This window comes from Aquarana catesbeiana, linkage group LG03 (genome assembly GCF_042186555.1).
Source record: "Aquarana catesbeiana isolate 2022-GZ linkage group LG03, ASM4218655v1, whole genome shotgun sequence".
NCBI classification, from domain to species: domain Eukaryota; kingdom Metazoa; phylum Chordata; class Amphibia; order Anura; family Ranidae; genus Aquarana; species Aquarana catesbeiana.
Genome location: NC_133326.1, coordinates 66936054 through 66951275, shown reverse-complemented (window position 1 = coordinate 66951275; position 15222 = coordinate 66936054). Strand labels below are relative to the sequence as shown.

Sequence of the window (15222 nt, the reverse complement as noted above, 5' to 3'; positions counted from 1 at the left end):
AATAATTTTTCTGTTATTCTGTCTCTCACTGTTAAAATAAACCTACTATTAAAATTCTAGACTGATCATTTATTTGTCATTTGGGAAATGTACAAAATCAGCAGGGGATCAAATACTTTTTTTCTCACTGTATAATGTGCATGAAGCATGGCAGGTGTGGTCTATCCCAAAGTATAGCAGGGTAGCAGGGACAGCAGCGCTGTACTCACCAGCCAGTGCATACCACAAGCTGTAATATTAGACAGCTCTCTTAATATACCCTAGAACTTCAAATAACATTTTAGCACATGTTGCAAAATATAGGTCTAAGATTGTTCTAGCATAACTAAGAAATTGCTTTATGTCATCATTAGTGCATAAGCCAAGAAAAAATAGCGTTTCCATAACAGACAACTGATGTAAACTTTTTTTTTTCCTTTTACATAAAGGATTATCATGACTACATTTGAACCAGCATGTAGAGTAAAAAATGTATGTAACGCATTCCTTTCTAATTGTGTTCACCTATGTATGCCAGATAGAGTAACCCAAAAAAAGAAGAAAGCCGGGCATGTCATTTGACAAATGTTTGCTACTATGGGAAATCTGAACTACGTAGGATTGTGGTGGACATTCATTGATCACCACAGTGTTTATACCACACTGTAGGGTTGATTTACTAAAATTGGAGAGTGAAAAATCTGGTGCAGATGTGCATAGACACTAGGGTTGCATCAATACCGATACTAAGCATTTGCATGAGTACTTGTATTCGTACAAATGCTCTGATACCTAAAACTGGTAGCTTTACAGTGCCTTTTAAGCCCATGCAAAATGAATGGGCGCAATTCGCACTGCAAAGAATCGCATGTGATTCGAGCAGGAATGTGGTGCAATTCCTGTCTGAATCACGTGCATTTTTTTTTTCACTGCTCCTGTGTGAACCCAGGCTTGTCATAGTGAATTCAGCCTGGGTTCACACTGGAGCTATACGGAAAACCGCATGTGATTTGGACAGGAATCACACCACATTCCTGTTTAAATCACATGTGATTCTTTATATGTGTGGAATACCCAAGCGCTGCTATGTGTAGTGATAAGAAATTAAAACATATTAACATCTCCAGAAGCAACCTCAGATCCCTACTTAATGCTAAGCACGCTAAACGCCTACTTAAAATGCAAGCCAATTTTTACACCCATGGCAACAAAGCGGGCAAACTAATGGCAGCACTAATTAAAAAGCGCAGGACCAGACAAAAATTTCCCGTATATTCTACACCCAACCCAAAGCAACAAAATGTTTCACCCTAGGGACATTGCCAATGCATTTAAAGAGTACTGTGAAGCATTATGCAATCTGAAAAATTACCCTTCAGTGATACAGCCCACAGACGCAATAATTTAAATGATTTCTAGATGACCTCCATCTACCTAAAATCTCCAATTACCGCCTTACTGCTCGCAATGCTCTGATCACCACTAAAAAAATAATACAGGCTATTGCATCACTTCCCAATGGCAAAGCCCCAGGCCTGGATGGCTTCTCAGCCGATTACTACAAAGAATTTTCCGCAACACTAGCCAACCACTTGTGTCAAACATTCAGTGCTGCAGTATCCTCAGGCGAGTTCCCACCAGAGATGTTAACCGCAAACATCACTCCTAAACCAGGGAAGGAGCCGGTATCTCCACAAAACTTTCGCCCCATTTCATTAGTAAATACTGATCTAAAACTTTATGCAAAAATAATGGCCCAAAGATTGACCCCCATAATGCCCCACATCTTACACCAAGACCAAGTAGGCTTTACACTGGGCAGACAGGCACCAGGCGCTACATGCAAAATTATAAACCATCACCATGCAGAACTCAGGAATACCCCAGCAATTTTCGTAGCGCTAGACAAAAAGCGTTCGACAGAATACACTGGGGCTACTTAAAACATCTTACTAAATTTGGCTTTCAAGGTAATATACTGTCAGCCATATTGACTTTATATTCTAAACCCTCAGCCCGTGTATTTACTGATGGAATCCTGTCTGATCCCTTTACCATCTCGAAAGGTACAAGACAAGGGTGCCCTCTATCTCCAAGAATTTTTTACGTTAATGATGGAACCCTTGGCCCAAACGATCCATAATAACACATCGATCCCAGGTATACAAATTGCAGACCAACACCAAAAAATCACCTTTTTTGCCGATGACATCATCATTACGTTATTTGAACCGGCTTCTTCCCTGCCAGCAGTTTGAAGTATTAGGTCATTTCAATGCTTACTACTACAAAGTCAAAGACTCAAAATCGCATATCTTAAATGTGGGTGTATCCAAATCTATAAAAAAAAGCAATACAATCCCAAATTCCATTCAAGCGGGTAACATCATCTAAGACATACCTAGGCATATCACTAACCACCCCATCTAAATGATTGTTCACATGCAATTTCACCCCCTTTCTGAACACTTGCAAACATGACCTCCAGCAGATCAGCAAACAAAACTTGTCATGGGCAGGTACAATAGCAGCATTCAACATGTTTACACTGCCAAAACTACTGTACTTATACAGAGCATTGCTTATAGACATCCCTGACACCTTTTTTAACTCCATGAAACACAATGTGACAATGTCCTCACTCTGTTACTATAAGACTGAAGAAAGCTGGTGGCATGGGTCTCCCAGAAGTAAAAGTCTACTATATAGCAGTATTGATTGACCAAGCTAGACACTGGTTTACCCCTACAATGGGTAAACAGTGGAGACACATAGAACAAACCTTCATCCCAGAAGGGGATCTTGGCTCACTAATCCTAGCAAGTGGGCTGCCCAATGTAAAATACAAAACAAAACACCCCACAATAACGGCAACCCTCAGGGCATGGAAGTATTTTATCGCAAATATTAATATCCGTTCCTTAGACACAAGCATCCCGGTGAAATCCCAGAACTCTTACTGCATCACTGGTCCTCCCTCAAACACCAACCACTGTCCACTGTGCTTGCAGTTGACAAACTAATTCCTTACCAATTGCTACAAACTGAACATAACTTACCCCCACAAAGCCTATTCACATATAGACAAATGGTCTCATACCTAAAGAAAAAACACAAACCGACCATTCTTCTACCGAAAGTGTGGGCATTTTTATCCTCAGATTCATTAAAACTAAAAGGTATCTTGATGATCTATAACTCTCTACCCGACAAGGGCATCCTTATTAAAGGCTCAGCAATAATCAGGAGGGAGAGAGATATGAAAGAGACCTTCTCTGATGCGCAATGGCGTCAAACAATCCACCATAACCAAACAGCATCCAAAAGCGTTAACTACTGGGAGTTGTCTCAAAAACTCCACCTGAGATGGTATCTGACCTCTGTCCAAATGCATAAATTTGCAAATCTAGATGACAATAAATGTTGGCAAGGATGCACCCAAAAAGGCTCATTAACACATATTCTGAGAATGTCCACACATTTTGGAAAAAAGTCTTCACCTGCATTTCTGAGATTACAGGTATACTAACTAAACCCTCTTTACCACTGGCGATCCTCAGCTTAAGCAACACTTCCTTCCCATCCCAGCTCAGGATTATAGTTCTACACATCCTTCTCGCTGCCAGGCTTATGATTATGCGAAAATGAAGACAATCTATAATCCCTAACATAACCGATGTAAAAGCACATCTTAACATGATTAAGGAATATGAACATACCATAGCCTTACAATCTGACTCTCTCAAGAAATGTAATCTTTTATGGGCATCGTGGCTACAAATTCAACAAAACTAAGAACATACACACATTTAAGCCACACACGGATGCATTCATTCCTTCCTTCTTTATAACAATAAATTTCCCTCAATGAATATCTGCTGTAGTGAATAATATTATATATCTTGGAGCACTTTTGTGTCTTTAACCGGTTCCCGACCGGCTCACATCTATTTACAGGGGCAGAATGGCACCCCTGCACGAAGCCCCATACCCGTACGCGTTTTCCTTTTTAAATTATGAGAGGGCACGCATGCTGCAGGGTGGAGGACCTGATGCACGTGGCCGGCAGTTGCGAACGCCACCGGCCACATGTGATTGAGTGCACGAGCGCACAGAGATTTGTGTGTGTAAACACACAAATCCCTGTCCTCTCAGAGGAGAGGAGACCTGTCGTTTGTTCCTAGCAAGTAGGAGCCGCTATATGTCTCCTCTCCTACTCAGTCCTATCCCCATACAATTAGAACACACTGAGGGAACACACATTTAACCCCTTCCCCACCAGTGACATTTACACAGTATTCAGTGCATTTTTTTAGCACTGATCGCTGTATAAATGTCAGAAAGCGTCCGATCTATCTGTCGCAATACCGCTAAAAATTCGCAGATCACTGCCATTACTAGTAAAAAAAATGCCATAAATCTTTCCCATAGTTTGCAGACGCTATAACTTTTGCGCAAACCAATCAATATATGTGTCAAAAGCGTTCGATCTATCCGTTGGAATGTCGATACGAGATGGACAAATAATGCCAACAGGGACCTTACTGGCCCACATAACAGTAATCCCCAAAGAGGGAAAAGATCCATCCCTATGCTCTAACTATCACCCAATATCATTACTAAATGTGGATTTGAAGATCTTTACAAAAATACTGACTAATAGACTGTTGACCCATATTCCTTTTTTAATACCTCCTGATCAAGTGGGATTCACCCCCGATAGAGAAGGTAGAGAAAACACGCAACAGGTTCTAAGTGCCATACATTTTTCTCAAAGACATCAAAAACCTTTGGTGCTCATCTCCGCTGATGCGGAGAAAGCATTTGACATAGTAGATTGGACATATTTAAAAGCTATGCTACAACATATAGGAATGAGAAAGGGGAAGCAGAGTTGGATTACAAACTTATATTCTGCTCCAAAAGCAAAGGTCAAGATAAATGACATCATTTCTGAGCCCTTCTCCATGCGCAATGGAACGCGTCAGGGATGCCCACTCTCGTCCATTATTTTTATACTCACACTGGAGCCCTTTTTAAGAACTCTGCGGGCTAATATAGATATCAGGGGTATTTTAATAAAGGGAGAAGGACATAAACTGGCTGCGTATGCAGATGATTTGATGTTCTTTATAACCTCCCCAGCCATATCTCTCCCATCCTTGCTATTGGAGTTACACACGTATGGGGGTCTGTCCAACTTTAAGGTAAACTATAGCAAATCAGAAGCGATAGGAGTGGAGATGAATGCATCGCTGCAACATCAGTTATCTTCTCATTTCGCTTTTAAGTGGACAGACTCACACATATGCTATATAGGAACCAAAATACCGATTAAATTAAACAGAGTGTTTGAACTCAATTTTCCCCCGTTGGCACAACAGATTAAATTAGATCTACAGCGTTGGGATAAGGAGGCTTTTATGTGGTTTGGCAGAATTGATATCATTAAAAATAAGTGTAATGCCAAGATTATTATATCTGTTTCAGACCCTAGGGTCTGAGGGATCTTAAAGCGATGTTAGTGAGGTTTATATGGACCGGAAAATCAGTAAGAGTGCGTAGAAACATTCTGACGTTGTCATAAGAAAGAGGAGGGGTCAGATTCCCAGATCCGGTTGGCTATCACAAAGCTTCTCATCTTGCACAGGTAGTAGCTCCATAGGTACAAGCCTTGGATCTAGATGGAGCAAGCAAAGATCGCCATATCTTTGGAGGGGCTGGTGTGGCTCTTGGATGCAGATATCCCACAGGCTGTGAGAAGACATCCAACGGTCGGTGCTACTCTTCAAGCTACTAAAAAAAAATTTTTAAAAAACTGAGATATCGCCATTTCCGAGCCCTCTTATCCCAATTTTGGGTACCCTGACATTTCAGGCTGGCATAACAGATCGGGGTTTTAATAATTTAAGGCGACAAGGAGTTAGTAGGCTTATACATTTCTCGATAAACAATCATGTGATGTCTAGGGAGGAGATTGAACGAGAGTTCTCAGCGGACTTGGACGCGGTTAGGCGGATACAGCTTTTCTACGGTCAATGCCATTGACATTGACTGCAGTACGTACACTATCCAAATTTTGAGCAAATATGCGTAAACAGGGAACCACGGAGACACTTACTCTTTTTTTCTATACGCTGTGGTGATTGATTTGGATACCCCACAAGAACTCACCTTTTTACAAGCCTGGGAAAGGGATCTGGGGATTACATTCTCGCAGGTACAAAAGAACAGGATCTTATTGTTTATGCACAAGGCATCATTGTCAACAAGGTATCAAGAAGGTGGATATAAAATTCTGACTAGGTGGTACAGAACACCGGCAGTATTGCACCGAATATTTCCTCAGGTATCAAACATCTGTTGGAGATGTCAGAAGTCGGAGGGCACATTGCTACACATATTTTGGGAATGTACGGGGTTTAAAGAATTCTGGACGATGGTCTCTGAAATGGTTAAAGAAATTACACATGTGTCTCTGGGAGAAAACCCAGCAGCTTTCTTATTACATGACATTCCTATATCCATTGAAATGTATAAAAACTCTCTCTTAAGGCATCTGTTGACTGCAGCGAAAGCTTGTATTCCAGCTTTGTGGAAAATTACTGTATCGCCAAGTAGGGCACATTGCTAGAATAGCAGAAATTCAACAAATGGAAAATCTTACCTTGATGCTGAGAGAGCAAGACGAGAAGTATCGGAAAGTTTGGGCTCTGTATATAATATACAGGGAACAGAACCCCTAAAGTTCATAGCAATAAATAATTTGGGTGTTTTTTGTTTTGTTTTTTTCTTTTTTCTTCTCTCTCTCTTTTTTTTTTTTTTAACTGTCCTATTTCTCTTTCTTCTTGATGATAACCAGAGTGTATCTTGGTTAAGGCAAATATCACAAAGGTTGGGTTCTCTTAAATAAGATTATTATGAAAGTCTGAATAAGTATGATAAGCTTAAAGACTTTGAGTTTGTGTAATAGTAACTGACGGTGGTCATAATGATGCAAGGCTTAAAAAAGGCAGTGTTGTATTGCTGTATCTGTAAAAATGTGTTATTACTTTTGTGAAAAAAATAAAGAATTTATAAAAAAAAAGGAAAGAGATAAAACCTTTCAAGGCTGAAGTGGTTAAACATTTGTAATGTTTTGTCTCCAACTTACTATGTAATTCTTGTTTTTGTAACAGTGAATTTCAATATCTGTTAAATCTAAAAAATTAAAACATTAAAAAAACAAAAAAAAAATATATTAACATCTAACATAGTAAATAAGTGTATATAAAAGGAACAGCTGCAACCATTCAATAGTGACCTTAGAGTATAAAATAAGTAAACAAATAATAGTGCGCTAATCCAATTAACTACAAAAAAATGATAGAATACTTCCCCTTAATATTGCTACTGCTCAGGCAATAGCCACTCAAAAAATGTGTCAATTCCTTACTTAAGTGTTGCGAACACATAGAATTACACAATATGTAAATAAAACCAACAACCATGGAAAAAAAAAACATAATTTGGAATTTCTTAATAATAATGACAGTCCAAACAAAGTCCAAAGAAAAAAATATTATTAATGAAATTGTGATCACTTCTGTGAATAGGAATTCACTCTCACACTCCTTGCACTGACGCATAATATACAGTACATCACTGGCTACCTAAGACAGGCTGTAGCCATGACATATGTAAAGTATTAAACTATTAATAACATTTTGCTATTAATATTTGTATTTTTCTTGGTATTAGTCTCCTATGAATCTGTTAAATTGAAGCACTTAACATGCTGGGAGACAGGATGGCACAGGGATAACCTAAAGTGTTACTAAACCCACAACGGTAAAAATCAGTCTGTATTTGCAGTAAAGCAATGTGTAAAAAGGCTTTTTGATCCTGTCTTCTCTGATCTTCCCCTTCTACTGTCCCCCGTCCATTTTTTTCTTAGGGAGGTGCATGTGATCAGCACAGGGCCAATCAGCACTGTCCATACAGAGGGTCAGGGGCCCTGCAGCCTCAGAGGACAGTCAGTGGAGAATGAAAACTCCTCCTACAAGCTTTAGCCAGATACTGATAGAAGTCACAAGACTGCTATATATTGCTGATGAGAAAAAGTATTTAGCCGTTTATATTTACTAAAATAATTGCTTTTCCGTGTACTGTGGAAGGCCAGATATAGTGAATGCAGGGTCCTGGGTTTAGTAATACTTTAAGTGCTTGCTTTGTAAGCCAGTTTAAAAAGTGTTGTCAAATAAATAATATATAATGAGGCTGCTTGGTGGCTAAGTGGGTAGCAGTTCTCTCTAGCAGCACTTGGGATGTTGGTTCAATTCCCCAACATGCTAATACTTGTGTTGAAGTTTATATGTTCTCCTTGTGTGGGTTTCTCACCACAATCCAAAGACATGCTGGCATTGTATTTGTCTCCTGTTGAAAATGTTCTAATGTAAGAAAAATAAATAATATATGTTCCTCATATTTGTGTATTTTCTTTATATAGCATAAAGTGTACTGATTCCCTCTTTGGACCTGTGTTTTATTATGTGGCTTTTTTCCTAGGACCACTTCAGTCTGAACAGCCCAGCAGGAATGAATTGTTTGGTGGATGGAACAATTCCAGCAAGTTCTGGTTTATCAAGCTCAAGTGCTTTGGTGTGTTGCGCAGGGCTTGCTACTCTTGTTGCAAATGGGAAGACTCTGTCAAAGGTAAGTGGTTCATCTAATGTATTTGGTTTGGAGGACTAAAAGAAATAACTTTTGTAGTATTAGGTCATGTGAACTAAGAGGGACAAACAAACTACTGTTAGTACTTCTATAATGCACCTAATTGTCTTCTTAAAGGTAATGCATTAAAATATCTAACTGGGGGGAGTGGTCTCGGAATGGCGGCATGAAGACGCATCTTTACAGAGCTCCTGGCCGGCGGGCTCCCTTCAGCTAACTACCCTTAACTTACCCCACATTACCAGCGCCCAACAGGTCCCTCAGATGTCCAGGAAGCCTGACTGACATCCCGCTTCCTTAGCCTACACCCTGGATCGCTTTCTGCGGCCGCAACAGCCGGCGACCTCCATGCCGGAAGCTCCCAAGATGGTGCCAGCCCGCTCTGCAGCCTCAATCACAACCGGGTAATCCACAGTGCCTGGTCTCTCACAACAGTGGCCAGACGACCACACAATACCGCCTTTCTCACCCCCCCAGTGATCTTTCGCCCTGCCTATCCAGATTGCTGATGGTCTCTGCGGACATGGAGGAGGAACTGCTCAGCTTGGAGCACACTGCCTCTTCACCAGCTCCTACACCACCCAGCGCTCTGTGCTTCAGCCCAGAGCACACTGCAGAGCAAGGACTGATGCCTCCACACCAGGTCACAGTGAGTACCCTGGGTAGCCCACCTCGGCCCCTTGGTCTCCCTCTCACCCCCAATTCTGAGCACAGGTTGTGGGCATTTCTACAGCAGCTCCCCACTAGAGCAGACTGAGTCCCTTGTCTTGAGAATGGAGATTGCTTTGAAGGGTGAAGAACAGACTCTCAAACAGGAAGTGTTAGAACTTGACACCCAGGTTGCTGCAGTGGAGCAGGAACAGGGTGTAATGTCTGTCTGTGCAAACCTTACAATCTTCTAACTCTGATCTCAGTGACCAGCAAAATATATGGTTAAGGGGGGTTCCAGAATCTGTCCCACAATCAGAACTACGCTCGACAGTGGCCAATATTTTTAATCGCTATCTGGACCACCTGCCAGACTCTGAGGTCATCATTGACAGAATTTATGGAACCCTGGGCCCAAGATCAGATTTATCAGACAGACCCAGGGATGTCCTTTTTGCTGCTTACACTCTTTTATCCTCAAGGAGGACATACTACAGCTGGCTTGGAGGGTGGGAGTCCTGGAGTTTGATGGCAAAGCTGGACACCTTTTGCCGGATGTTTCCAGAAAAACCCTTCTCATGTGGCAGTCCCTCAAACCACTCCTGGATGCTCTAAGCGAAAAGGGTCTTGCCTACAAGTGGGGCCATCCATTCCATCTCATCGTCCGCAAAGGAACAGATGCCTTCCCTTTATGTCAACCTTTAAAACTGCTGGACCTTTTTATCTTTGCTGAGATATATCAGATTCTAATACCTAACTGGCTTACAGTGCCCATCTCTGGAGATCCCCAGTGCCAGGTGCCCCCAGGCAGACCAGACCAGAAAGGGCCCGTTACCATTGCCGTGGTCGGGGAGGCCTTTCACAAGCTAAAGTGACGGGGCACCCCCGATCCTCGCTTCTGAATGAAGAGTCGGCCGGCTGAACTTTCTACTGCAGATTGTCAGTCTAAACACAGCTCTACCTTTTTGCTTTACCTGTTGAACTGACAAGAGCTACTTACCTTTTTACTATATATTTTTTTTATGAGGGATAACCCAGGCCTGTGAGGGGAATGACCAGCGAACCCAGGGTCTTCCTGATATGACCTTTTGATTTGCTTTGGTTCGCTGAAAGGCAGAGACCTCCGTTACACTATAAAGAGTTAATATGGTTCCCCTTTTGACTTTCACGTTGTTTATTTCACTACATTTTATGCTCATTGATATTACATATTACTGTCTGCTCCTTCCCTAGTTATGTACCTTGAGCGTTAGGGTTGGACTGTGAACTTTACAGCCACACTCAAGACTGGCTCTTTCTTGGGACAGGTCCAGTGGCCGGACACCCCTATAATTTTGGGGCTGGTCTGTCAACCTGTCCCAGGCTTAGAGCACTAGACCAGTGCTGATTCCACCCTTCCCTCTGCAGGGAGCTCTATATTTGAAGTTTCAGTGATATGATGGCATGCCTTGGTCTGCTGAAGAGCGAGGGCCTCCCTTGTGCTATAAAGAGTTAATATAGTTCCCCTTTTGACTTTTACATTGCTTGTTACACTGCATTTTATGCCCATTGATATTACATTTTACTTTACATTATCTGCTGCTCTCCTAGTTGTGTACCCTGAGTGTCATGGGTTAGACTGTGAATTTTACAGCCACACTTAGGAGTCATAGCTCTACCTTGGGACAGGTCCGGTGGCTCGATACCCCTATAATTTTGGGGCTGATCTCTCAATCTGTCCTGAGCTTAGAGCACTAGACCAGTGCTAATTCCACCCTTTCCTTTGCAGGGGGTTCTTTACTGCAAGTTTCAGTGGTTGGATAGCATGACTTGGGTTGCTGACCAGAGAAGGCCTCCCTTATGCTATAAATAGTTAAAACGGATCCTTTTTGATTTTTGAGTTGTCTGTTACATTGCATACTATGTTCCTTGATGTTAAATTTCACTGACTAATGCTTTCATAACTGTGCTCCCTGTGTAATTTAAGTTGGACTGTGGCTTTTACGGCCACACTCGGTCCGGGCTGTACCTTGGGACAGGTCCAGCGGCTGTATATCCCCTTATTTGGGGGACTGTCCTGTCGCACTGCCCCAGGCTTGGAGCCCTGGACCAGTGCCGACTTTGCCCTCTTCTTTAAGGGGGATTTTTCAATTTTCAATTTATTACCAATGTATTTAATCTGTGGTTGTCGGTCTACATTTATTACCTCACATTTTAGGCAATGCTGGTGCTCCAACATTGGTCAATGTTGGCTGCAAGGACCCCAATGGTTGGGGCTCTGTGCCTTTCCGTGCCTTACTACTCCCCACACTAGGTATACTCGGTATAGATATACTCTGCCCTGGTGGCAGTAGCTCTTCTCTACTGTGTTTCTATCTCTCACTAGACTCTTCCTTCTCTTTACTTTTTACTTTTTCTCTCATTTTCTAAACCCCCCTCCTTTTTTTTTTTTTTTACTACCCCATGCCCCATGGCAGCAGCAGAAGCGGAATCTTTGGCAATATGTTTGTCAAGATCCTCTCTTGGAATGTAAAGGGGCTGAATTCCCCAGGGAAGCGCACTAGCCTTCTAGCCGAGCTCTGGAGACACAGAGTACACATTGCATTTCATTTCATTTCATGGCAGAAAAGATACCCAGACTATCCAACAAATACTTTCCGACGGCCTACCATTGTCCGTCCTCATCCTCTAAATCTAAAGGGACGAGCATCCTCATATCCAAATCCCTTCCATGGCAACTCCTTGATGAGCACCATGATCAGGAGGGCAGATTCCTGCTTCTGAAGGGAAAAATTGTATTCTCAGACCTTCACTCTTGCGAACATTTATCTCCCAAATTCCAATCCACTCCCAACCCTCGAGACCCCTTTGTCCACCCCGTGACCCTTTTCTCGAGGGAACCCTTGACTTAGGAGGGGACTTCTACTTGACCTTTGATCCACACAGAGATTCTTCTTCAAACTTATCCTCTCTACCCCGGGGAGCCTGACTTCACCTTAAAAACTTTTTGCACTCCCATCAATTGGTCGATATATGGAAAATATTTCATCCACAGGAGAGGGATTATACCTTTTATTCAAATGTACACGGCTCTTATTCCAGATTTTTTATTTTTTTTTCTAAAACATTCGGCGATACCTCATCACCAAGACGAACATCGGCCACATCACACTCTCTGACCATGCTACAATCACTCTGGAGCTTGCTCTCTCCCAAGCGTCCCCCAAGACTTCCATGTGGCGACTCATTGAGGCCCTCTTGAATGACCTCGATATTGCGGCAGATACCTGTACCAGCTTTACTTTCGACGTCTGGTTCTAAAGTTCACTCTTCTCTGGAGCTGGCGGAGAGCTTCCGCGACTTTTACTCTAAACTTTATAACTTAGACCAACCTCCCACTTCTGATTTATCGTCCCGGAGCCCCTCGGACATCTGCAACTATCTTAAGCAATCCAATCTCCCTACACTGACTACGGAAGAGCGTGAGGACATTTCTAAGCCCATTACAGTAGAAGAATTTGCTTCGGCCATAGCTACCACTCAGTCTGGTAAGGCTCCCGGTCCCAACACATTTACCCTCCCTTACTATAAACAGTACCAGGATTCCTAGGCATCTCACTTTATCACGGCTTTTAACGCTGTCTTAGAGGGACACGGATTCCTTGTGAACATGCAACGTGCCTCCATTTCAGTGATCCCTAAACCTGGTAAGGAGCCATTACTATGTGCCAGCTATAGGCCTATTCCCTTCTAAGCTGAAATATGAAACTATTCACCAAAATCCTGGCTTCTAGGATGAATGTCTTGTTAAAATGCTTAATTACAACAGATCAAGTCGGTGTTATTCAAAATAGGGAGGCTAGGGACAACACTATTCGGACAATGAACATCATAGCTTTACCAAAACGCTCCCGTATTCCCCTTTTACTCCTGTCCACAGATGCTGAGAAGGCCTTTGATAGGGTGGACTGGGCCTTTCTCCAAGAGATACTCAAATTTGTGGGAATGCCAGACCCCATCCTGTCATGGATTTCAGCCACTTATAAGAATCCCACCACCACGGTACGGGTAAATGGCTACGATTCCAGCCCTTTCTCCATATCCAACGGAACCAGACAGGGTTGACCCCTGTCCCCCTACTATTCGTTCTCTCTCTGGAACCCTTTTTACAACTTATTAGGGGTAACCCGTCTATCCGAGGCATTAAAACCAGCAACTGCCAACACAAGGTGGCGGCGTACACCGATAACCTCTATTTATATCACTGAGCCTCTTGCCTCCTTACCCTCTTTGTTACAGGAGTTGAAACGCTATAGTAGCTTGTCTAAGTTCAAGGTTAACTTACAAAAATCAGAGGCCTTAAATATCTCCTTAACAGATGATACTAGAGCGAGCTTATGCCCTTATTTTCTGTTCAAATGGGCTGCCCGCTCGATTCAGTATCTGGGAATGAAAATTCCTACGAACCTAAATGACATTCTTCCCCTCAACTACCAGCCTTTCCTGTCAATGCTAACCGCTGACCTTAAAAAGTGGGACTCTGGCCCTTTCTTGGTTTGGCCGTTGCAACGTACTTAAGATAAACGCGATGCCCAGACTCCTGTACTTATTGCAGGCACTGCCAGTTAAAATAACTTTTTTTATGCAAAACGGTCTGTAATTATCAAATTAATTTGGCAAAGTAAACATCCACGCCTTGGTAGAGCGTTACTGTTACGACCTAAGCTGAAGGGCAGAGTTGGTTTCCCGGACCGTGCCATATATTATACTGCACTGCATATGACCAGGGTCGTGGACTGGTGCCGACACAGTGCCTTGAAACTCTGGGTATCGCTGGAACAAGAGGCAGCCCAGGCTCAGCTTACACACTTAACTACTCATCCGTTGATTGGCCCCACATTAACGGAACTGGATAGGTTTTTCTGACTATCTTCACTAAGCAGTTTCCCTTCTCCATTGACTGGTTGTAGGGTACCCTGGGTTTGTACCCGGTCTCACCAATCCAGCTTTTCTATTGCAAAGCTCGCAGAGACTTCTGAGGGCCTCGCAGCTCTTGCGATCGTCCAGTTGGATATCTTCAGAGACTTTGCTCTCTGGACGTGCCCCTCTTAAACTGAATCACTATAGAACTTTTCAGTTATCCCACTTCCTAAGATCGTTGCCTAGCCCGCCTCTCTTTGCTCGTAGGCTCCACGCTTTTGAGGAGCTTTGTCTGGGAGTGGGCCCGATCCGAAGTTCCTTATCAACCTTGTATAAATCTTTGTTGGATCTCCATGCCACTGAAGACCCTACATTCTTAGCAAAATGGGAGAGAGACTTGCAAGTTACCTTTACTGAACCCCAACAAGAGAATACTTTTTTTTTTGTGCAGAAATCCTCCCTATACAATAGGTACCAGGAAACCACGTACAAAATTATGACGCGTTGGTATAGAACCCCATCAGTTCTGGCAAAGATATTCCCTCTTCAGACGGATCGTTGCTGGCCTCGTGGCTACCCTTCTACATATTTTTTGGAAGTGTCCTACGCTTGCCAATTTTTGGCAACCAGTGCTTAAGCTCATGCATAAGTTCACAGACATTTCATTGCTAGATAACCCAGCTACGGTCCTGCTCAACCTCACCCCATTGTCAAGGAAACGTTACCACAAATCCCTTCTCAAACAACTCCTTAATGCTGCACGGGCTTGCATTCTGCCTCTGTGGAAGTAACAGTCTGCCCCAATGGTGGCCCAGTGGTTCACAAGAGTAAAGGACATAGAGCAAATAGAAGATCTGACCTTGGCTTTGCGGGATAAGTCAGAGGAACACAAGTCCAGATTACTTCACTGGGACCTCTTCCCTGAATTCCTCCAATATACCTAATTAAAACGGAGTTCCACCCAAAAGTGGAACTTCCGCTCAT

The 15222-nt window shown here is 42.7% G+C and overlaps 1 protein-coding gene across 1 annotated transcript in view; it reads left to right on the top strand.

The window, feature by feature from the left end:
* GALK2 (galactokinase 2) overlaps window positions 1-15222 on the top strand; it is a 311651-nt gene that overhangs the window by 90446 nt on the left and 205983 nt on the right. The window contains exon 5 of the mRNA XM_073618652.1: window positions 8527-8673. Coding sequence (XP_073474753.1) covers window positions 8527-8673 — 147 coding nt within the window. The remainder of the gene's footprint in view (window positions 1-8526; window positions 8674-15222) is intronic.